The sequence below is a fragment of the Pleurodeles waltl genome, chromosome 1_1 (genome assembly GCF_031143425.1).
Source record: "Pleurodeles waltl isolate 20211129_DDA chromosome 1_1, aPleWal1.hap1.20221129, whole genome shotgun sequence".
Classification (NCBI taxonomy): domain Eukaryota; kingdom Metazoa; phylum Chordata; class Amphibia; order Caudata; family Salamandridae; genus Pleurodeles; species Pleurodeles waltl.
The window spans coordinates 710,844,170-710,869,677 of record NC_090436.1 but is presented as its reverse complement, the minus strand read 5'-3'; the positions used below and the strand labels follow the sequence as shown (position 1 = coordinate 710,869,677).

General features: G+C 40.7%; 1 protein-coding gene across 1 annotated transcript in view; it reads right to left on the bottom strand.

The window, feature by feature from the left end:
• The window catches only part of SLC12A2 (solute carrier family 12 member 2), a 409,553-nt gene that overhangs the window by 257,129 nt on the left and 126,916 nt on the right, over nucleotides 1–25,508 (bottom strand). Inside the window, exons 5-7 of the mRNA XM_069227287.1 lie at nucleotides 19,676–19,815; nucleotides 16,735–16,845; nucleotides 3,966–4,074 (exon numbers count right to left, since the gene is read on the bottom strand). Of these exons, the coding sequence (XP_069083388.1) occupies nucleotides 3,966–4,074; nucleotides 16,735–16,845; nucleotides 19,676–19,815 (360 nt within the window). The remainder of the gene's footprint in view (nucleotides 1–3,965; nucleotides 4,075–16,734; nucleotides 16,846–19,675; nucleotides 19,816–25,508) is intronic.

Genomic DNA, 25,508 nt, shown 5'->3' with positions numbered 1-25,508 from the left:
TTTATGGTAGTTGGTGGTCGTGCTAACCCTCTGGTGACCTGATCTTTACCTTGGCTTTGCCTTAAGGGAATGTCTCTGTGCTGCTGGATATTGCTGGTATGTGCTTGAAGCTTGCACACCAGTTGCCTGTGCACTCTTCGTAGGGCTCCCATAGCCTTGGCCGTCATTATCATTCGTCATCTGCTGGAGGGAGCCATCTACCATCGCTCAAAGCAGATTCTCTCAATTGAAGGGCATGCTGATGATCAAGCCCTGTACCTCTTGCTTGAAACCAAAGACCTTTAGCAAGACATGCCTACATAGAGTGGTGCCCATGCACACTTGCCTATTCTCAGTGTGTGCTGAATCTAGTGCGGATTTAAGGCAAGAATTTGCAACAGGCTGTTCTTCCTTGAGACTCTGCACTTTTCTTGTAGTGACCAGGGAGATGCTGTATTATCTCCTCTATTTCTTCCTGTTGCTGGTGTCCATACCTATTAAAGATGGTGTTAGTTTGCTATTTGCCACTGTGTAACTGCTGATCTCTAAATGTTTCCTAGCCATCTCTATCATCTTTCTTTCCTAGTACTGTGGTGTCCCAATGGACAATAGAGCCTCACCCTTTCCAAATATTTGATACTATGATAGTGTACATCAGGAATAATACACCAGCAGGCTGTCTTGTTTAGAATGCTCCATGCTAGCTGTTACCGGCGTAGGGAGAAACTAGTTCTTTAAATGCTTCCTTGCCCCCAGTCACTAAGGCTGGGTAGCATGGTTAGTAACGATTTCAACTTTTCAGAAAGAAGCAGAGTTTCTACAAGGAAGCGCATTTTTATCTGCTCTTCTTATACCTGCACACCATACGCGTTTACTATCCTTTTTATCGTTGCATTGTAAATAAAAATGTCACCAGGTGGCAATAGTCTGGAAGGATCATATTCAAATCCTTCAGTAGAGTATGCATCTAGGTCCTGCTATACAGCATCCTCCCCTCACCATCCATTCAAAGTGGGCTCTCCATACGGTTTCCCTTCATCACAAAACTGTTCTTTTTCTCCCTCCTGTGTGTAAGTGTTGCAAGGGGTTCTAGTTCAGCTTGGCTCACCTCTCCTGTCCTACTCTCATTTGCTGTTACAGGGATCGAAGAAATTGCTTGTTTCTGTAAATTAGAGTAAAACGTTTGGCCTCCACTCAACGCCTTTTACTTAAGGTAGGCCTTTAGGGGAGTCTTGCTAGGACAGCCTCATAGTATGATGGCCCCACATCTGTTTTTCCCAGATTAAAAGTTCTGTGGAGAAACTTCACACCCTTCAAGGCTTACAGTTCCTAGGCAGGCAGAAAAAGAAAAAGAAAAAAAGATAAAACCCTTATTTATTTTTTAACCCACTTGTGAAGCTTTGCTCAGGCCCCATACTCCCTCCCTACCGCCTAGCCCTCAGCAGTACATTCTCCAACGCACGTCCTCAATCTTCAAGTGAAGAAACCTGTGCCTTCAGTGTTTTTCGGTCTTTCTCAATGTATATGGTCTTCACTGATGGGCTCTTCTTTTTAGTAGCTTTTAGCCTTCCTTGACTTAGGGCCTCAATCCAACTTTGGCAGTCAGAATGAGCTGAGGGCCAAAGCCGTGGGGAGGAGGCTGCAGCTATACCAGCGGCCTCCCCCTGAGTGAATGTTCCTGCTGGTCAGCCCAGTGGAAACATCGTATTTTGAGGTTTCCGCCGCTCAGACCAGTGGAAACAGTGCCATGGTATAGGCCTCGGATCCCTTAGGGGAGTCAAGGCTAATGCCATGGCACAATGGCACCCTCAGAATGTGCACTGCCTGCACAGCAGACTGTGTGCATTCCGAGGGTGCTGGCAAGGGTGCACTGCCCGTGCCATAGGCAGTGCTAGGGGGGGGGGGGGGAGCCTGTAACCCACAGGACTGCCTTTCTGCCATCCTTTTCATGGCAGGGACACGCCATGAAAAAGCTGGCAGAAAGAGGACTTGTAATCAGTACAGTGGCGCTGAACTCGGTGCCACCCTGGCTGACCACGTCTCCGACCGCTGCCACCCCGTCAGGATCGTGGTAGTCCCCTGGCAGTCTGAACCACAGGGTCGTATTCTGGCAGTCGGACCACCAGCTGTTCAGCGGTCCAACTGCTACAGCAGGTTTGGTGGTCCTCTACCCTTAGTCTCTAATAATATGACCCAGAGCGGTGAACTGTGCTTCCGAACTGTGGGAAAAAAAAGAAAATGACAACAACCGTGCATTTGGGTATTGTGTGCATGTTTGATGTTATAAAGAGGGATGGTGCCATTCTCTTATTGGTTAGCATCCAAAATAAAAAAAAATTAAAAAAGGGGATGCCAGAACAATGTACAGCATCTGAACCCAGAAAACAATGAGGTTGCAAAAGTAGCCACAGTATATACGTTGGAGGTTAACAGCCCCTATATTGTAAGTCATCTTTCCCCAAGCCCAAGTACTGCAATGCCTCTTCTCAGTGAAAAAAAAAAAGCTAAATTTCAGGTATGGTGGGCAACCTCACTATGACCTCCACTGATTATGAGACAGTCAAACAGTGCCAAATACTGCCAAAATGTATTATCTTTCTGGGTGCATCAATATACCCTGGCAGCAATCAAAGGTTTGTTTAGTGGGGTTGCATGATACTCCGGGTATTAGTACTTGCTCTGCTTGCAACAGCCCAAGTACACAGAGCGTCAATGTTGGAGAAAGCTTCCAAAGAAAAAAACGGTATGTGCTCATTGTCAGGAGCAGAATCTTGACTGGACCCTGCTCATTCACAGAAGTCAAATGGTGAACATTCATCCAATCATCAATCTACAACTACCTTCTTGATCAACTGGACCTGCATCATCTCCTAAAATGCTGGGCTGCAATATGTCCCTTTTTATGTGTGGACCCTCCTTAGCAAATTTTCCTACATCGCTGCTCGCCTCCTGCTGAAGGCAAGTTCATAGGTCAACAGCATTTGAAGGAGGGATGAGAAATGCTATTTACACAAAGGTACAGCAACTATATCTTATTTATTTAACAAACAAATTGGTTTGATGAAACCCAGATCAAGGATACATGTTCTGTTCTAGATCGGATGTTGGTTATAAAATAAGAACCATTGCACCACCTCTAAGGGAGGCTTAGAACATTCATAAATAAGATTATACGTACCATTACTCTTCTCATTTACTTGATGTCCGTACACTTCATAACAAAAATGTACTAGAAGCCATGAAATACTGGTAAGCATGCTTAACAGATATGTTCAGTTCTCAAAACCAAATGGTGTTCGGAGAAAGAGCAGAACATTGGAGCTCAGTGGAATTAAATTACAAATGAAGAATGTAATCAATTGGTATTTTACCATTATATTGCAGAAGGCTAAAATAACAGTTAGCGACAACTATAGGTGAGAACATTTGTTACAGTCCCTTTATAAATTATTTACCAGATATAAGTAAAAAGAACTAAAGGAATCTCCCTAAAGTTGCACTACATCTAATAATGGTACACAAATGAGCCCAGAGTATAGGTCACTTAGACGGGAGGATATCCAATGTGTTAAAGGGTGTACGATACAGGAGGGCTGATTAACAACTAGATAGATTCTTATCCACAAGAAGACACCTACACATTTAGTCATCCTTTGGGTGCTCATACATCACAGGACCGAGGCCAAGTACTTTCGAAGCATACAGAGCAACAACATTCCTAACAGGTTTAATGACAGTTATGCATGGATATGGGTTACACTGGTATGCAATTATCTCTAAACAATGAAGTGAGAGGAATCAGCACTTCATAACCAGTAACACAATACAAGAGGCATAAAGATAGGAGTACACCTGAATATTTTCAAACTTGTGGTCTTGACAATGATGTTACAGCCAGGACAGAATATACCATCAAGAACCCACAACACACCTTATGAATCATACAGCTTGAATTCTGTCTTCAAGTCGAACCCTTTCTTACTTACATTTATAACCAAAGAAACCTTTAGGCTTCTTATCTTCAAATGGAATAAATGATCCTATGAGGAAATCACAAATAGCCAACAGAAGAATCACCAGCAAAACAATCTGGGCCTACAAAAAATATAATGAGACAGAATGTTAGTTGCAGATTATTAATATTCCTGAAATCAAACATGGTATACAAACAGTTTACTGCAACCTACTATGCAAATACTAAATCATGTAACAATTTATTATTATTTTTTTTTTTTATTAAGAATGCATGCGATCCAGAGGCACAGTACAGTAGAGGTATTATCAGAACCACTTAATTTTAATAATTAAACCTGCCACAAATGCTCATTATTTCTGCGATGAGTTGCACGTTTTTAATTTTTTTTCAAAATCTAATTGAAAATCAAAAACAGCCTATTTCAAAAACAGCAAAATCAAGAACTAAAATAATGTGATCTTGACCATATGATAAACTTGTGCTCCAAAGTCAAAGGACTTCTTCATTAACAACCATTAAAATCTTCCATGATCTGGTAGAGGGCTAAGAAGCTAGTCATACGCTGTCAAAAATCAATGTGTGGAGTCAACATTGCGAGTGTCCGTCCATAGAGTGCAGTGGGCTCTACTCTTTAGGTCTTAATTTTTACACAACAAATACACATAGTTAATGAAACTAAACAGCCCTGAAACAGATGACCAGACTTATATTGGCACCATTCCAGCACACCGTTATTTTGTACTTTTTCATCACCCGGAGACATGCATCAGGTAAGACTTGTGGGTGAAGTGTGCCAAATAACAACTGTTGCCACTTTTAGACTCAGAATAGGTATCAGAAAGAAAGCTGCTGAGGAATTGGTCCTTGTGATAGATAGTTCTAACCATAGATTCCTCATCTTAGAACAAATACCAAAGCAGCCACTCCCAAAAGGTGGAGGGCTCGAGAAATTTACTCAAACCAAAAAGCCCAGTCGGCCCAATCTGGCTAGTGCTTGATGTATGTATGCGCTGACGCCCATGTCGCAGCATGGCAGACGTCCAACACAGAAATACCCTTTGACTAATGCTACTGCGGCAACCTCAGCTCGGGCAGAATGAGCCCATAGACCTCCCTGGGGTTCTTTATTGGCCTGGGTGTAACACAGTTGTATACACAGGACTATCCATCTGGACAGAATCCTACTCTGTATAGTCTTTCCCTTCCCAGGAAGGGCAGATCATCAACACAACATACTCAATTGTGTGTTCACTGAAGGACATCTAGCTGCAAGAATTACATCCATAACGTCTGATGTCAAATAATAACTACTCAGAAGCGGCTATTCTATTGTGAACCGTGAAGGTATAGGGTTTGGATATTTGGATGCAAGACCCTCTCCATTGATGAGACCAGAGGTACTCCAGAAAGGGTAGCCAAATTGGACTGCAAAATTCTTAGGCTAAAGAGATCTAGGTCCACAGATACTTGGGCTTGGTTTGTTGTGACTTTCTTCAGAACTCAAGGCAGAATAGCGCAAAGGTGGGAATGAGTACAGAAGATCTGTGTTCCACCAGTGGCAGACAGGGCACTAACAATATTCTTGGTGGAATCGCCAGCAGGCAGTTGTCTCAACACTGCATTCTCAGCAATGGCATTAAGATCCAGTCAGAACACACCACACTAGTCTAATATGTTTTAATCCACCTTAAGATGGAGAAGCCTTTCGAGGTTTGCCACCCAGTGTATGCTCACACTATCCACTCTGGCCTTCGGAGACACAGCATGAAAACTGACCTCCAGGAAGTGTGCTTGCTGGCTCAAGAATCTCCAGAGGCACATAGCCTCCTGGTACCCAACCTAGGACTCCATCCAGCCAGATGCAGTACAACATGAAGATCATGTGTGTGGGAACCTTGGTCAGTAGGAAGGCTTTGAGAGCTATACGGTTATCACAAAGCTCAGAGACTGATGTGACACTGAAGTGCCACCAGGTACTGTAGACCACAGACTTCCACGTACCCAAGGTGACATCCCCAACTCAGACTGTTTATCCGTCACAACTGCTAGTTTAGGTAGGGTAGGAAGAGAGGCCTGTCACAAGTCAGGTAGGTGTCCGCTTGCTACCAGTGAAGGTCTTTGGCTATATGCTCCCTGATGCAGATTGTGACAGGGAGACAGCCCCTATGCTAATCCACTGAAGCCAGGGCTGCATGTGCCACTAGTGCACAGTCAAGGAGACTGCAAGAGGCTAAGTGTTCAAGATACCCTATAACTGTCCTCAACGAGATCCAGGACTGAGCGCAACACACAGGATCATTTCCTGAATGTCTCAAACTCACTGCGGTGATTAAAGGAGTTGATTACCTCCATATCCTCAATAGCCACTATAAAGTGATGATCTGCATAGGCCTCAGGCAGGACTTCGGTTTACTGATGGAAGCAGGGATGTTAATAATTCAACCATCACTCAGAAGTGGTTGTGACTGATAGCTGTAAAGTCACCTTAAGCAGCCAGACAGCGAGGTACAGAAATACATCCATCCCAGAGCTCTGGAAACCACAGCCAACACATTTGTAAACACCTGAGGGGGGGCTGAGAAGAAGCTGAAATGTAGAATGCAAATTAGAAGTGTTCTAACCCAATTGTGAAAGGTAGGTAGGGTATTTGAGACTGCAAGATGGGTACATGAAAATACACATTCTACAAGTTCAAGAACACAGGAGCCTGGGCTCCTGGGTCCAAAGCAGACTGAACCTGTGCCAAAGTGCGCAATTTGAATTTGTCCTACCACAACAAGGCATTTAGAGGTCGAAGGTCTAGGATGGGGATGATCCCTCCATCCATGGGCACAAGGATGGGACCTACATCAAAGCAGTGGCATGGTTTGGCAAGAATAGCCATGGTATGGGTACAAAATTAAATGTAGGGCATAGCCACTTTGAAAAATGTGTAATACCACTGATATGAAATGACTGATTACCTTTCAGGTAAAAGGAAGGAATCTAATTTTGTTCCCTACTGACTGGCTCTGGCTCTGTAACTGGGGGGGGGGGGGGGGTTTGGGGAGGGCTCTGCAGCAGGGGAGAACTAAAGTAACTGCAGTCCCTGCTGATGTGCATGCCCTCACCCACTACTGGGACCCAGGATCTGTGCAAAACATGAACAGGTTGCTAAACTAGCTAGAAAGCTTGCTTGTTGTATGCCAAACCCAGTGGGTAGCCCCTGAATTTCCAGGATTAGTAGTGAAAGTGATGGAACAGCAAATTCAAGGCTAGGAAAGGGACTGCTCTATCTGAATCTCTCTAATGGAAAGTAGACATTATTCCATAAACATTTTGGGGAACTGAAAGCATGTCCATCAGGGATGCTTGAACATTTATTTAATTTCCAACTGCACAAATAAAGGTTTGCTAACTGAGCACTACACTAGTGCACTCTGCACAATCTACACAGTTTAGGACTGCATGCATCACATACTTTGCCACATTTGGTCTATCCTGAATGGTTTGGATAAAATTTGCCAGGAGGTCTTCTCAGACTGATGTAAAGATTTCAGTAAACATGTACTACAAAGTATGGCAGAGCCTGCAAAGCAGGCAGACTACATTAAGCATAAGGCCTGGCTGGCTTAAGAAAACAGCCTTTTCTCAGAAGGTGAAAAATAGCTTAGATTCTTTATCGGGAGGGTAGGGTTGGTAAAGAAGGCATTTATGATTCACTTTACTGGTTTATGCCTGTATCACCACGATTTCCAGCATAAAGTGTTGTTTGGGGAATCATGGATTTACAGGAGGCAAGTCTCCATTGGAGACAGGCCAGCTGACTGAAGGGACTGAGCAAAGTTGTATCCAAGTGGCCGTAAGAGTGCCTGTGGGTGCCTCATTAAAGGTCAATTGGGTTCAGTGGAGGCCAGCCATGGCTGAAGGATTACGGTCAGTAAATTCCATTCAATTTTGATAAGCAGATGTAGGCTGAGGATGTGCTACGAGCACCATGACTGTAAAGGCAGCACTAACTTCCCTCCGTTGGTGAACCAGGTGAAAAGTGAAGGGAATTCTCAGGAGGAGCCCAATTCACTTGCATTCAACAGTTCTAAAACCATTTATTACCACAGGGAGGGAGAAGCAGTCAGTCTTTCTCCTTGTCATAGGCAGCCTTGGACTGCATCTAAATGAGGGCCAGGTTCAATCATGGTTGGCTGTGCCTAAGTGATTACATAGAAGCCCCTGCAGCTGCATGGGGTCCATAGGCACTCCAGAGAGAGCCTTAGCATCTTAAAAAGATGCAGGATTGCCTTCCTGAAGGCCTCTGTCTGATCGGGTGCCCTGGAACTTGGGGTACGCCAGGACCAACTGTGGAACAGGTTCGAAGTCAGTAGACAATGGGGGTTAAGGGTCCCTGGAGTACTAGATGTAGGTTTCTTGCCTGACAGGGTGGCAAAAAGGGGTCAAATTCTGCTTTGATTTTTTTGTACTTGCAACATGCTTTGGATTTTAACTTACCTGAAGACTCTGACTGAGATACAGCACGGTACCGGCATTGTGATCTGAAGCCAAAACAGCATCACAATCTGAAGCACTGTTTCAAATGAGACCTCTTTTTATGCTCAATGACATACAGCTTCCATTACCTCCCTGATCAACTGTGTGTGCACATCCGAGTGCATTATTCACATGACTGAAGCCCAGACACCACAGACAAATACTGTGGTTGTAAGAATAAGAAACCTGCTTCCAGTAATTTTCAGGGGAGCTATTTTCCTTGCAGCACTTACTGAGAAGATGTCAGAAGACTGACAAATTCAGTGGCGTTCCAAATCCATATTAACGGACAGGGAAATAAAAGGAACGGATTTCAGCACACCAGGATAACGCTTATAATGTAAAGTGGTTCTGCACCGTCACTTCGGTGTTCAAGAGGGGTTGCCAAAAAAGCAATGTTGCATCACCTGGCAATGTACGGCAGATATTGTTTGAAATTCTGAAGATCTGGTCTGGTGCCTGAATTTATTCTTAAATTAGGGATCTGCAGTTAGAAGTATCCATCCCAAAGTTACAAATTACATCTTGTTTCAAATTAACTTGATAATGAACTTTATGTCCGGATCAACCTCCCTTTGCACTAGGAAGTAACAGGAGAAAGTGCTCTGGTAATAGGACACCTTTAATTGCTTACAGATACAACAGTAAATATATTCCACCTACAGCTGCATATTGGATTTTGATTGTGAGCTATTACACAGACTTGTGGCTTACTTGCAAATTAAAGTGTAAACTTTGTAAAGGATGTAAAGGCTACCCAGCAACCACCTGGCCAACAAAATGTCCTTCCACTTTCAGGCAAAATGTAAGATAACCCTTGCCCCCACTTAATGCTAATAACTTGGCACTGTTTGACTAACCTTAAAAAAAATTACAAAAAAGTCATCCTCTTCAGCTCCTTTCTGGAAATGTTTTGGGGTGATAAAAAGGGTGAGGGGTCCAAAAACAGAAAATCCCCATCCACTTTCCATTGACATTTTTGAAAAAGGAGACAGTTCAAGTGGCTGAACAGAATTACACAGAATTTTACAGGAAGCTAGATCTTGGTCTATAAACAGTGTTTTTGTTATTTGGTATAAATCCATTCTGTAGTCTGAGAAACTAAGGTTATTATACTTGCTTATCAGGACGGCTGGGTTTGTGAGAGGCTCGTAAGGGTTCTGCAAATTCAAAAATGAAGCTGTCTGATTGGTCGAGAAGGCTTATTTCCCAGTCAACCATATTGCTCCCGCAGGGACGCGAGTTAGTTTAGGGCATGAGTTATAGTTATTGGCGATAGCTATGACTTTTTTTTTTTTTAGTTTAAAAACATTACATTATTGACATTTTCAGCTAACTATAAAATTACTTTAACTACACACACACACTGAAAAAACCGTGGTCAAAGTAATGCTATACTTAGGTGAAATGTTCAGTAACAAAGTAATGTTTTAAACTCTAAAAGCCACAGAAAATTCACCACTTATAGTTCCAGTTACCTGAAGGAACTATCTCGTGCCCTAAGGTAACTATGATTCAGGCACACATAATGCAGTTTTCTCATCAATAATTACAGTGCAAATGTTGCAGTGATATCAATGATGTCATAGAAGTTGTCATGAGTGATGTAATATGTGGGGTAATTAGCAGTACATGGCATGGGCACAAGTTATAGTTACTTGAGATAACTAGAAGTATAACCCGCGAACTTCTTTGTTTTTTTTAGATAAAAAGGTTACGTTGTTACGGAACATTTCACCTAACTATAATGTTACTTTAACCTTTGTTTTTTTATCAATGAATATCTAGTTTTTTTTTTTCTTTTTATAGAAGTGGAGTATTATTTTACTACTATACATAGTCCCCCAAAGGCAGTCAACACCACATTGTGCATGGCCTTTCGTCATGCTGCCAGGCCCTGCATCCAACTCCAGCAGGCAGCCAACCCCATGCTGAGCACAGTCTTTGGCAGTGCGCAGCCAGGGGTTGGCCTTCAGTCCTCAGGGACAAAAGGCCAACATAAATTAAGGAGAGGGTGTTATATGTCTTCCTCCCACCCCCAACCACCAACCCTAGCAGACAGGGTATCCCTACCCTGCCCACTGCCTCTAAAAAAAAAATTAAAAAATAAAAATAAATCAGGGCTGAGTTCTGGGTCTTAAGATGGGTGCCACAACATCCTAGTTGATATAGTGGCAGCCAGTCAGTTATAATCAGGAGATCCCTAGGGTCCCTGAAGCCACCGCAGCGTGAAATATACATTTTTTTAACCTTAATTTCTCCAAAACTAAGGAATGGTTTTACACAGAACACAAAGTACCCTTTCTGAACAAAGATCTAGCAGTCTGCCAAATTTGGTGTTAATCCGTTCACCTGTTTGGGCTGTAGCTGTGTCTAAAGTTCCTACGGGAAAATTGGTTTTGGAAACCCTACAGCCAAACAGCCCCCACCTTCATAAATTCCCTCAAAAGGAGAAAAGGTTTAAAAAAAAAAAAAAAAAAGAAATTCTTGGGAACGTTATGTGAAGATTCAAATTGTGCCAAAGATATGGGCAAACCAAAAAAAAAGTTAATTTCCTAACTGTAACTACACAATGTCGAACAGATGGATACTTCTTCACAATTCTTCAACTCCCAAATGGTATGCTGTGCCCTACGGAGGTAGAACGTCTGCCACTATGGAGGAGCGAGCCAGTGAGAAAGTGATCAAACAAAAGCAAACAAGGAACAAACACTCACTCTGTTCGATTTCAGTGTCTGCCACCCTTCTATAAAGGATTGCAGACTTGAAGCAGGACAGAGTGGCAGAGTGACAGTCATTCCCGAATTGCTTTTGTTTAGAGATCTATACATATAATTGTTTAGAAAGCAAAAATGTTGACAGGAGTTCCGGTAACAAGCGAGTGGCAGCAGATGTACCGTAACTGATGTACCATTTAGACCTTACTGTCAGATGTAGCATGAAGCATAGGATGCTCTTCAGTGAATGTCCTTCCATGCGTAGTGCCACTAAAGATCGAAGATATTTCATTCCAATGGCTAAATTATTTATCCATTTTTCTTTTCTGCAGTGAAGAAATTGTGTGCATCACCAAACACTCTAATACTTCAACAAGATACCACTAGTAGTACTTTTTCTGAGGAATGCTAATCTTTCTGCATATTTCTCCAGTATCACCAGAAAGCAGACTGGAGCTGGATCTCTTTTTGTTTTGTCCTAAATTGTGACGTGACACAACTATGCTGGCAATGTCACTGTTGCCAAGTTTTCTTGTTCCTACACAAATATCAGGGTCAAAAAACAAGAAGAAAAAAAATGCTGGTATTTGATGCAATGATTAGAAAACGAACTAAACAATGGAACAAAATCATCAGAAAAAGCATTCCTATGACGTATGTGTTATTTCAAAATGATTTCCTGTGCATTTATCTCAAAAGGATCTGGGTAGGCTGGTGTTATTTATTTTACAACAAAATATTTCTCTTTAAATGTATTGTGCTGTAATCATAAGAGCAACATTTATTGAAGTGACTACCAATGACGTGACTACCAAGTTGCAGCTTGACATATTTGCAATATATGCAGCATAGTTGCTGCTCTACCTACAAGAATGTGAGCTCTTACATTGTCTGGAAGCATCATCTGTATAAGTTTGTAATGCATTTTAATATAACACAAAGACTAACCAATTAACACGTTTACAATCTCACCCCCCCCATTGTACTTTTTTTTGGAACAAAATTACCAATGAAATTAGCAATCTATCCAGTTCAAATTATGAAAGTGTTCCTCAAACTTAGACAGAGAAGTTGGCAGATAAAATGACAGCAAGGCGACATGCTGCACAACATGTAATTTAAAACACAATTAGGAAGTAAAGCAATTCTTTAAAACAGCCTTGTCAGGATAAAAGGATGTAAATGGCACTTTGAAAGAAAGCTCTTGAAATCTTAACTCTTCTGGACAAATTAATATCAATAAAAATCAAGTGGACCCTCTCACAAACTGCATTTCGTTGAACGTTTAATAGTACTAATAAGTTATTACAAAATGCTCAATTAGCGAACTTATGTGCGGAGGGAGGGCTACGCCTCTGCCTCGCCTATCTTTATTTATGGAGCTCTCTTCTGCATTCCCAAGTATACATTTTAGTAGTAAATGTGGGAGGGCTGGGGGAGTGACTGGAAAACAGGGAGTACATACTACTAAAAGGGAGAAGGTTAAAGCAAGCAGGGTTTTTAGGGAAGGAAATGCACCCAACCACAAGATTAAGCCTGTTCTTGTTCTCCAACAACACTTCTAAAATTAGTACAGCCGAACAATACCCAAAACTGTTGTAAATGTACTCCATTTCAAAGCTGGAGTTAGTACAGTACCACATGGCCACTCACAGAAACTGCAACACCCTCCCATAGAAAATAATGAACCTAGGGACTTAAAGTTAAACCACTTAGGAACTTATGCTAAAATAAAGTAATTTATTTACACTTTTTAAATATATATATATATATATATATATATATATATATATATATATATACACACACGCTAAAAATGAAATTTTAATTTTATTTAATTATGATAGATTTTTTTTTTTAAGTTGGAAAAAGGTTAACTTAAAGAAGAAGAAAAAAAAATATATATATATATATATATATATATATATATATATTCATTCTAGACAAACTTATTAACAGAACACATAATAAATATAAACATTTTACTTTAGATGGGTTTCTTTAAATAAACCAAAATATTACTTTTATTTTACTCTACTTTAAGTAAACGTTTAAAATGTAGCTCCAGTGTGTCAGCATTGGTTTTAATTATGCTGCATTTAAAATATCTATGTCAGGTGTACAGAAGTTCAAATACAGTTGTAAAGTCTCGGCTAGTAGTAACTGATGGTTATATATAGGACATTTTTACAGCCGCCGCCCTGTTTGAAGGAGACAACAAGTCTACACTTTTGAGTAAATTTACACTCACAAAAAGGTGAATAGCCAAAAGTAGTAAAGTTGCTCAAAAGTGCAGGTTTACTCACATCTAAGTTTAACTCTGGATAGCCCTGAAGATCTTTGCAGTCAATTGGAATAAATGCCGGAACAAACAATTTTGGATAAATGAAATATGTTGAATGTAATCACTATGATAAGATTGCATTGAAGAATTACAGGAAAATCAATTACAAGTCCCTTTAGACATTCTGGATACTATTGGGATATAATTTCATATGTTGTTATTTTTTGGAGTAGTTGAATATGTGACAGGCTGCATTAGAGCCCCCCTTCATCAAAGTGCAACCTAGATAAGGAGAAACATAAAATGGCATGCACACATTGCTACAGTACGTGTTTCTTTTGAGTTCTGAGACTTCACTGTAGTGTCCTCATTAACAGCCTGTTCTTAAGAATTTTAACAAAGGTTAACAGTCTTGAAGAGAAATTACTTTCCAGTAAACTCCCAGCAGAAAGTCTGTGATTGTTTCTCTGTCCTACAACGATACATTCTCAGACTACTGTACCTAACACTAACATTTGAAAAAGTAAATATTTCCCTAAATTGAGGAAGAAACCCAATTTGTCTATTAGACTGTATGTTTCATAAAGATGTTTCGCTATTTCTTTGGAAGACTTCACTTTGACCAGATTACTTACTTTAAAGCATGTAGGCCTGGCTTTGTCACATGCTGACTTTATGCAAGGTCAGAGAGGGAAGACAGAAAATACACTGTTGGTTCCCCAATGCAAATCTGAGTTGTTTTCTACATAATTCTCAACAATTTAATGTAAACAACATCAAGACCCAAGGGCTTTGTTTCCTCTAAGGGAGGTAGTGCAGTGCTCCCATTTACAGCAGTGCACATATTTCTCTTACAAAGCTGTTTGTACTGAAGAGACGAATCACAGGATTCCAGAAAATACAAGTCTGTACCCAAGCCAAGTAGTAGGTTTAATTGGTACAAGATTACCTCCCTATAGGTTTACAGGACCCTAGCCCTCCTCCTACTCAAAACACACACACTGAAGTCTCATACCGCTTCACTATCAAGGTTTCAAAGGGGCTTTGCCACAGCTGTGGTGTAGAATAAATAGTTCTCTTTTCCATCTGCTACTTTAAGGCCACCATAAATTACTATGGCAGCTGGCGGTGGAGAAGTCAGTATTAGGCACAGCATCCATATTTAAAAACACGTAATTCAGCTGCCAGAATCGATAGGCAGGGGATACAAGAGTCTATATGTATGCTTTCTAAGCCCTATTTCTTTTCACGTAGCCATTAGCTTTTTCCTTAATCTCTCAAAGTCAAGGAGTACACCAACCATAAAACTGTGAGGAGTGCATCCATGTATACCTTCCTAAGAAATTTAGTTTGCCCAGAAATCTAGCTCAATTATTCCAACTGGGGGGGTCACTCTCACTCCCCAGGACTAAAGTGTCTGCTGTGAGGAATTTTGTAATGTTAAGGGCATGGCTACACATTTTAACTGATAGTCCATTTAGTGCTTTGGCTCCTCCCAGACAAATATGATTATCAAAGTCTTGTGGAAATGTGACAGAGGTTCTATAGATACAGATCTGTCAGACAGAATCTCAACCAAGAGGTTATGATTTGGCACTAGATGTACTAAGGGTTTTGAAGTTACCAACTCTACAATTCACAAAACCCTAAGGTTTACAACCACAAAATCCAGTTTTTTTTTTTGTTTTTTAAGATACTAACCCTGTTATGCGGTATGGGACAATTTTCATAATCGGAAAATGTTATTTCCAAACCATACCAAACCCCAATTGGGAAGGGGCATTAACATTCCTTTAAAACTACAAGTTAGCTTGCTATGTATCATTGGTTTGCAACTGTAACTCAATTAGCAAATAACTGATCAGGTACCAACTCCTAAGTTGAGGTGGTAACCCACTCTTTGGACACCCCACCTTTTGGGAATAGAGATGGCCAAGTTTTCCAAAACTGAAAAATTCCTTTAGAGAAACACTGGCTGCAAAAGAAAAAAAAATCAGTTTTAGCAGAAATCAAACGACATGGTGGTCTGCGGTACCTTGCAGTTCACAATCGCTGTGATCGCTGCCAATCATAACCTGTGTAATGAACATTATTTAAGCAGATCATTTTGGGACCACTTTTGAATTCATATTTTGTGAACAGTACTAGTACAAAGGAGAAGCACAAAATTGTATTCGATTCGCAAAAAGTCAGTGTGCATTTTGTAACCTCATTTTGGAAATCTAATCTCAGTCCATCTTTCCCCAGGTCTCTAGACTAAGAAATTCAAGGGAATTGCACTTGTAGTCTTTATACTTTCTTCAAACGGCCCTGATTTACCAGAAAAATCTGTAAGTCTTCCCTGAAAGCATTTAAAATCATGGCCATAAGATTTTCATAGAAAAGTCATATTTGACAATGCCAACTTTGGTGCAAACTGAAGGTATGTGCACCATAACTAACTGTTTTGCAAATTTTTGTGAAATATTTCTGCAGCACCAACAAGATAACGGATGTAATATCAAAAAAGAGCCAGCAATGCAGGTACCAAATTTGCTAAAGCAGAAGTCTGGCCAGGGCTCACGGTGACAGCTTTAATTAAAAGTGCCATTGTCACTAGCACCATCAGAAAAGTAAATTTCCAAGGGCATCATAGGTTAATGCAAAAGTGATACCGCCTAGTGCAGATGGTTTAAATTTAACACATTATGCCACTTTTCCCTTTTGGACATGACGACTGTAACAGAAGTCCCCAAGGTAGAGCAATAGGCAATTTGAAAAACAGGTAGGAAGACCAAACATTTTTACATCGCTAAAATACAAGATGGCAGACATCCAGAGAATCAACTGGTTGAAGACTTGTATAACAGAAATTTGCAATATAGTATTGCTAGTTTAGCAACAGATTTTGATGGAAATAGTGAAGAACTACCTCACCCGCACAAAAATATAAAGAGATACTGCATCATAAAGAGGGAGATAAAATAGGACCCTATACCTAAACAGCACTGTGAATTGATGGGGGCAAGTGGAATAATCAACATAAAACACAATGTACAGATTTTTCAATTATCACCCCCCTACGGTATGAGCAACAGAAGTTTCAATACATTCAGAAAAATATATATATATATATTTTAAACACATTTTAAAAGAACTGCATTAAAGTATTTCTAACGACTGGCAGAGGAATATGAAAACATCTTATCTAGAACCATATTTGGTCTTTTTAAAGCACTAAAAGAGTGTTTGCTGCGAATGGTGCGCTTACATACTTTTGATTCCCACTCCATGCCCGCTACAGAGATACCCAGGAGTACTACTATTGTAATGGCTCCAATGATTCTGATGTCATTCATCCCGTCAATCATAATGGCATCATTTTCCTAGGAAAGAAATGCACACTTTATTACAAAAGCAAGGGGAGAGCATTACCATCCGGCTTCACATCACAATGGAACATTCTGATTCAATCAATCAAAGCCTGCGTTATAAACCGCATTGGTTACATTCAATAAAAACTGCCCAGGTGAGGCACAGAAATTAATTTTAGTTTTCGTTCTAATAATAGCACAGTAGGAGAGTCCTGGAGACAACCTCAGCTCCAGGACAGCCATAAACTAACTTAGACAAAGGGTGGAACAACTGGTGCAGTTGGCATAATATTTTCCATGTGCAAAGCTACTGAGAAGGTCGACAGAGCACATTTAAGATATCGGACAGTTTCGTGGTCTGCAATTAGGTTGCTCCACTTCTTAAATACTCGGTCACAATGTGCAGATCAGAGAGCATGTTCTTCAATTGATTGATGACGCTGAGAAAAAAGGCCAAAACAGCAAAATTAAGCTGGCCCAAAAAAAAAAACAACCTTGCGATTAACTGCAGATGGGAATGAAACGCGTCATTTGCAAGAACAGCTTTCAAATAATGGTCAAACAAATATAGTCATCAAGCGCCCCCCAAGTGAAGATACTCCAACTTTGTACAGATGACCACAATGCAATTGAGGGTACGAGCCACGAATAACCTCAACACAGCTAAAGGTTATGGGTGTGTGAGAGTTCCGGTTATAGTGCACACATGAATGTGACAAGTGCAGTGTCAAAAGTCAGAATCATGCCCCGATTTCCAGTTCTGGTTGCCATTCTTTCAGGTCCGAAAGAAATCACAGTCAGACCCTGGAAGCTCCAATCCTGTAGGCTATTTTTGAAGTGTTATTTCTGCCTTTTGTGGATCGAAGTCGAGAACCTAGTAAATTAAACAAGCATTTGCAATGCAATGCAATACAATGTGTCTCGCATTTGCTCGCGTTAGAGCTATTAGCGTTGTAAATTCTTAAGTGGCTTTTCTTGCTGCATAAATTGAAAATGAAAAGTAAAACATCTGACATAAGTGAGCTGATTCAAAGCACCACAGCCACCATGAGCGTGAAGGAGACACACAAAAGGAAGAAGAAGTTTGCGCGCAGTCACGGGTAATTATCTGGTGTTCAAGACGGTAACAAAAATGCCCCAAGTAGGGACAAAGCATTTACCAATGATAAAGGATTTTTGAAAGGCAAGCAAAGGAACGAGTGATAGTAACTGGCGTGGTTAAAAGCCTTGCGCAATCGATGTAAACTGCACTGACTTCTTTGTAATTAGGTCCAAATTACTGGTTACAAACATACTGCCAACACAATCAATCACACACAGGTTCTGGAAAGTAGAGGCACCACATCACACAACACAAACAAAAATAGACCATTTCATGTTTGAGATGCTCCTGTAGCAATAGGCAAGCATTGGCAAAGCCAATAGGCCTTGCCTATGTAGGAGCTATTGGCTTTGCCAATGTATTTTAGCCATGCTGTACACCAGCGTGGCTACTGCTGAGCATGGATAAAGGTTAGTGGAGTGGTGGGGTACGGAGTTCATTCCCATTGAAGATTTCAGAATTTCCCCAAGATGTTGCTAGCCAACTAATGCTGTCTGGAGGGCTTTGACCTAAAAGAAATAAATATATATATATATATATATATATATATATATATATATATATATATATATATATATATATATATATATATATATATATATATATATATATATATATATATATATATATATATATATATATATATTTTTTTTTTTTTTTTTTTTTTTTGGTCAAAGCCCTAACAAGCAAATACACAATTATTTCGAAGAAGGTTATATTTATATATATATATATATAAATATAACCTTCTTCGAAATAATTGTGTATTTGCTTGTTAGGTGCTGAAGTCGCACAATATCGAATGCCGCAAAAAAAACAAAAAGGAGCCATCCAGTTGTTGGGAATGGCCTTTTTTCTGAAGAACTATCACTACAATCTTTTAGCTGAAAATTAATGGTAGTTTAAATACAATTAAAAAGAAAAGAAAACGCAGGCACTATACAGGCAACACAAACCACAAAAATTCGAATGCCTCTAAACACACAACTAAAGATAAGGGTAGAGTATCAGAGCACAAAACAACAAGCTGCAACATGAAAAATACATTATGCATGTACAGCAAAAGTGTCAAATATCATCTGAGGCCCAGAGCAATTTCTACGGCAGACCGCATACCAAAAAAATCTCCCAATTACATTTCCATCTCTATCATGTGCAAATAAAAAAAAAACACTGTATTCTGAAACTACATTATGAGTCTCTATATGTATAGCACCTAAAATAACCGGTCACAACAGTTAATTAATGTTTGGATATAAATTGACATTTAAAGCTACACGTGTTCTGGACTTCATTCTTTTGGAGCCTGCCAGATCTTGCATGGGTTGTCCCTCACGTTAAACAGCTTTATAAATAACTCTCTCCAGCCTCCATCTTGCTGCCCCACATACAAACAATGCCGAATTAGGCTCCAAGGACAGCAGCTTGACATGTCAGAATTTCCCTCTTTCAAGCCTATGGATACACATTGATAAACAATGAAACATAAATAGTAGTTTGCTTAATACATGTTAATAGAGCCAGACAGCGTAAAGGGATGTGGAAGGACTGCAGTAACACATAAGAAAAACTACAAAAAATAAATAACAAAATGGAACGCTGTGGGTGATGGAAACACGTCACCTGCGAGTGATGGAAAAACGTTAGAGCGTCAGAAAACCGACTTTCAGTTAACGCATTAACAGCTTTACAAAAACAAAGAAAAGAAACGATAGAACGGACATAACCTAAAGCACTTGCCTTAAGAATGTCAACGACGGTTTCGGCAAAACCAACCACGTACATGGCTACAGCAACAGCATTTGCAAACGCAAAAATAAGGCCTATTGCACCTCCGAATTCAGGTCCCAAACTTCTGGAAATTAAATAATACGCCCCACCTAAAAGAAATAAATATTCAATATGTTATTACTTACACACCTATTAACTTCTTCAGAAAACTGAAACAATGTCTAGGACATGCACTTTATTTTAATCGCTGTCTCCAACAAAAAGGGTTTGGTGGCATGGTTACATTTCTAAGATACTGGTCATTTACATTCCTGTTACTAGTACCATTCCACCCTGGGGATGAAAGACAGTAATCATGGTCCGTATTGCAGAATATGTTACATTCTTTTTAAAGAAATGGCAACTTCAACATTTCAGCAGAAGAGTCTCTAGGTAGCCACCTATACAGCAGCAGGATACTCTCGGGTTTGACGGCTGTAAATACACAGAACCATGTGTTTGACCTTTCAGGTAGGCTGAAAAATGAGAATTTATACTGTGGCCCAAATGCGACTAATTTCAGAATGTTCACACAAGTTTGCTTCTAGGATTTGCTTGAGCCATGCGATTAAAAATACAAAACCCTTAAAAAAATAAAATAATAATCATGATATGTGCTCTAAAGAAATGTACCAGTTGCTAATATGAAAAAAACACAAGTAAAACTACCAAAACACCTAGCAAAATTTGAGCTACTCGTTTTCAGAGATGTAAAGTTTTTTTGACGTGAATGCTGACATTTGTTTAGATATGTTCACATTTTGTGAATATGGTTTATAATCGGTAACTTTGTACTAGTTAACTTCTTGAATTGAAGTACTTTATAGCTCTGTGATGGGACAGCATTATGTGGATGAACTATCTCGATGAGCTTGTCAGACACCGACTACATTTCTGTCATTAGAACTTTTTTATCCAGGTTTTCAAAGGGTGCCATTACAAAGTGGGAGGACCACAATACTGTAACTGCAGTAGGACATTTTCCTGCATGTATGTCAGACAGCCCTGCAGAAATCATTCCGTCACCCAGCACATGGTCGTAAGTTTGTATGGCACAGTAAGGAACCAGGGGCCACCCTCACCCTTCTTTTAAAAGCCCACCTTAAGGTTTTCTTGGACTCTCTGGGTGATGACAGTGTGGCTGTGATGACAATCCTAGAACATTTACATGGGTGCATTAGGAATAACTTGTTGAAACCCAACCAAGAGGTACAGGCGAACCTACGTTGGTTTGATAGGCTATGCTCTCTCAAAGTAAGGAACTCACTTAACGCCCAAAAGTTCCTGCTGAGTTTTGTGCAGCTCGAAGAAGGATGCCTTGAACAAAAAGGGTTGGGAACTGTGGAAAAAGGCAGTGCATCTGAAAAATAGTAAAGCGTTTTGGGACCTGGTGAAGACATTTAGGCAAAGGGAAGTCTCAGCCAATCCACTCTTGCATTGCAATATTTTGGGTCCTGAATGGGTTTCGCACTTTGATGCCATTTATTATGTGGCCCCAGAGGAGGGTTTAGGGGTATTGCCGCAGGGCAATCTAGAAAATGCACCTGCATTGTCAGACACCTTACCAGAGGAAGCAATTAGGCAAAGTTAAGGTGGTAAAACCCTAGGACCGGATGGTGTCCCCATGGGCCTTAATAAATGCAATGATAAATTAGGGTGTCCCCTTAATCACAAAAGTGTCCAACAGCTCTCTACGTAACAAAATCCCTCGTACTTGGGCCTTTTCGACCATTGTACCCATATTAAAGAAAAATGATGGCATGTCACCTGATGCTATCGACTGATCGCCTTGACAGACAGTACAGTCAAAATAACTAAGGGTGATAATCAATTGATTACCATCCTGGGCAAATCTATATAACATGCTGAGTCCCTATCAATTTGTTTTTCATGCAGGGCTGGGTACCGTGGAACAGTGTTTGAATTTGCATCTCATTGTTGTAAAGTACACTATCATGAAGCGATGTACCCTGACCTGGCCTTTATGAACTCCTCTACAGCATTTGATTGTGTAAAGAGAACCAAGCTTTGGTTGATGATTTTAGATTTGAGGGTAGAGGTGGCACTGGGGAATTTTCTGTATAGACTACATGAGAACTTAGCTGCAAGGGTTTGTTTTGGGCTGGCAGGTGAAATGTTAGACACCTTCTCGCTTGCCAGAGGGGTGCATCATGGGTGTATACTGGCTCCAATGTGGTTAGAAATCATAAGTTTGTGCTCTTTTCTGATTGATGCAATCAGTGATATCCCTAGGATTGACAGTCAGTGAGTACCAGCACTGCCATATGCGGACGACACGGTACTGATCGTGCGGACACCAAAACCTCTCTGCGTGTCAGATTAGTCTTTTTGTGACTTATGCAGGAGAAAAGAAGGCATGTGGACCGTAAAAAAGCAACAATGTTGTAGAGTCAAGGAAAAGGGCAGAAGGTAAGCTTCAAGAGGAGTGGACCAAGAGGCAGAGCAAGGACATAGGCCACTGCAATCACTCATGATGACTCATGTGCGATTAACTAAGACGTGAGAGCAATTTTCCAATTAATCCCAGACAAGTAGCTGCATGTACCTGGCTGATCAACCTCTCAACTGTCATAACAATTAGCCAAGTGTATCAATCATGGACCTGCACACCAATTTGGGGAAGCCACTTCACGGTGTGCGGCCCAGGCAGGAAAAGCAATCTCAGGTTATTTGTCAGTGGTCAATCTCTGAGCAGCGTGTTGGATTTTATCTATCCAGGGATTATCTTCAATTTCATGGGCTCATGGCAGTCACAGGTTAACAGTTCCAGCTTGAAGCTCAATAGGGTGGCTGAAGTATTCTATCAGTTCACTCGGTCCAGAGGAATCTGGACCATCGCCCCTCTTTTGATCATATATATATAAGCAAATGTGTTACTGCACCTCTGTATAGTGCTGGAGTTTTGGGTTATAATGTTGGTGGCCTGTAGGTCAAGAAAAACTGCATATGTAGGTGGCTTCTTCGTCTATCCCCTTACAGTTCTAATTTGATCATTCACTCAGAGTTAAATCTGGAGTACATATCTGACAAAGCTAGGTTGGCCTCACTTTCTCTGGGTTAGCATTTGGTCTAACCCAAAAGGTGGCTTAAACAGGAAAATAATTTCAGACTGTCAATATGGCCAAGGGCCTTTCCATCCCTTGATTAAACTAGGTTTTAAAAACCTTAAAGGATTTGTGCCTGCTTGAACTGTTTAATGCACCTGCCACTTTAAAAAAAAGAACAATAAGTTAGTAGATGGGCACAGATTCCTTGAGCTTTGTCAATTCCAAAGAACAGTTCAGGAGCTTTCCAAAAGCTCTATAAGAATCTATCACACCTTCCTGGCTGTCTGTTCCCGCTATGTGTTTAACCTTTGAACTCACACGTTGGGAGTGGTCGCTTTTAATTTACTTCAGGGCTGGTTTTCTACAGTTACTTTTGTTTTTTCTCAGAGCTGATGGTTCTCAAGAACACCCTGTTGATATCTGCCCTTGTGATGGGTTGTCAGACCGAACTCAAATGCACAGTTTTTTGTAAATATTTTAGACTCTTTCCAGGTCCTTCTTAAAACCGGTTTTAAAGCTCTCATGGTATCAGAAATGCAGGGTTGCACTACAGCATTTCCAGCTGTTAGGTAGTTTTACTGTCTGTTATAGAGTTTGCTCACTTCTTAAAGCAGCTGTGAGGTGTAGGAGTTTGATTACTTCGTACACAGAAGCATGGTCCGAGCCCTCTGCATATATTCACTTGCACATTTCAAAGCTCAAATCATTAAGGTGGAGTTTTATTGTATACACATTGTTACTTATGTTCTGCCAATTAGTTTCTATCATGTTTGATGCATTTATTTTGTTACATGTATAGTTCTAAAAAAAAATTGGCATTACTATGTTAAGTCATGGTTATACTTACTGGTCTAACTAGTACATCGTCGTATTGTATGCAGTTTACTATCCATGCACTGCCAAAATGTGTGGAGTCAAGGTTATATTTATTAGACTAACAGGTATGTCGTATCACATGCACTTTAATATCCCTGCACTGGTAAAACGTTTTTACCAGGTAGCTATAATAGACGCACTTTACTTATTGTATTTTGTATTTTATGAACCTTATAGCCATTCTCTGTGCCAAACAAAGTAATAATTGAACTGGATGAATTTTCTCGCCCCATTGTTAAGCCTAGCAGCCAACTAACTATAGGCCACTTTTAAAGCCACCAGAGTAGAGTGAAGGAGAACACACAGCCTGGAACTTACACCTCAAAAGTTGATGAGTGCTTGTACACTCAAAGACAGTGTAGTAGAAATATAGCACATGGATGTGGATATTCAGCGATAGGTTTGGATGCAGGTTCTGCATTACTGGGTTTCAAGTCTGGGGTGACTTAGATTCCTTGTACCATGTTGGCCACCTGTTTGGGGGAGAGTTTTGACAATTATATCAGTGCACCAGTTCTTACAGCATTAAAGGCAAAGATGAAGCTTTTTTTATGTGCACTTAGGGGACCAACCAAGGAAGCTCCATCTTTTTTACTCCTTAGATCAGTGTAAGTGAGGGGCATAAGTGTGAAGGAGGACCTTCAGGTGAGCTGGAGTACAGGTCGGTATGTTGCTGAGCTTATGAATGCCATTAAAGGGGAAGATGGACGATACGAAGAGGCCCCCAAGCTCCTCTCACCACGATTAAAAAAAAAAAAAAAAAAAAGAAAAACACACACCGGAGTAAAAAAATCTTGGACTTTGTGCCACCAACCTGAAACTTTGATGCTGGTTGACTGCCCTACAAATATGTATCCTTTTGAGGGCACAACTACTGACCTTCACTTACTTGGACATGCCCAGGCTGACTTAAGATGGGTAAGCCTGGGTCAGTGTCCTGCCCAGTTATCTTGGACCAGCATCGCTAACCGATGTGCCTGATCCCAGAGCTAGAATCTGATCATCTGTGCAGCCTGGTGAATCTGGTAGCTGCTTTGGATTGCCCACAGCATGAAAGTCTCTTGCAAGCTACACTGTGGATCCAAACTTTAGCAGTCCATCTAATTACCATGGTGATGGAAGCAGGCTCAGAGCTACAGTGTGGAGACCTTTTTTGTGTAAAGAGAAGTGCCTAGCCTAACACCCTCCTGTAGGTCTGTATAAAAGGCCATCATACTGTAGAGAGAATTTAACCACACCATTCCCACCCACACCAAAAGCTGGGTGTGTCTGGCTAAAGTGCAATCCGAAAATGTGTTAGTGCACTGGAGGGCGGCAGAAGGCGAAGTTCAAATGTATGGGGCTTGGTGTGTAGGGGCTGAGTTTGAGCTCAGCTTCGGCAGAGGTCGAGACTGATTTGGCTCCATGTCCAATGGAACTGTAGGATCCATGTCCTCCTCAGACATCAGTGCTGGTGTCAATGTCTCAGAAACTGGCATAGATCTTGGTGCTAGGCAGCAAGTCAACTCCGGAGTGGGAATTTTACATATGGGCCAAGAGAGCTTTGCTAGCTCTCAAAATTGTCCCACTTGCAATTGTGAGTGGCTGCACTTTTTTGGACTTGGGAACGCTGCCACCTGAAAAAACCTACCAGACACAGATGCATCTGAAAACTAAACATCTGGAGGAGTCCAGGGTGGTGTGCTTCACATGCACCCCTCACCATTTTCTTCAACACAATGCCCTGCAAACATCCAACTTTGCCTGGAAATCACGCATTTTCCCTACATTTCTGTGATGGAATCCTTAGCAATCCACAAATTCCAACCACCCAGCACTGCCTGATCTGTACCAATAAAAAGAATTAAAAAAAAAAAAAA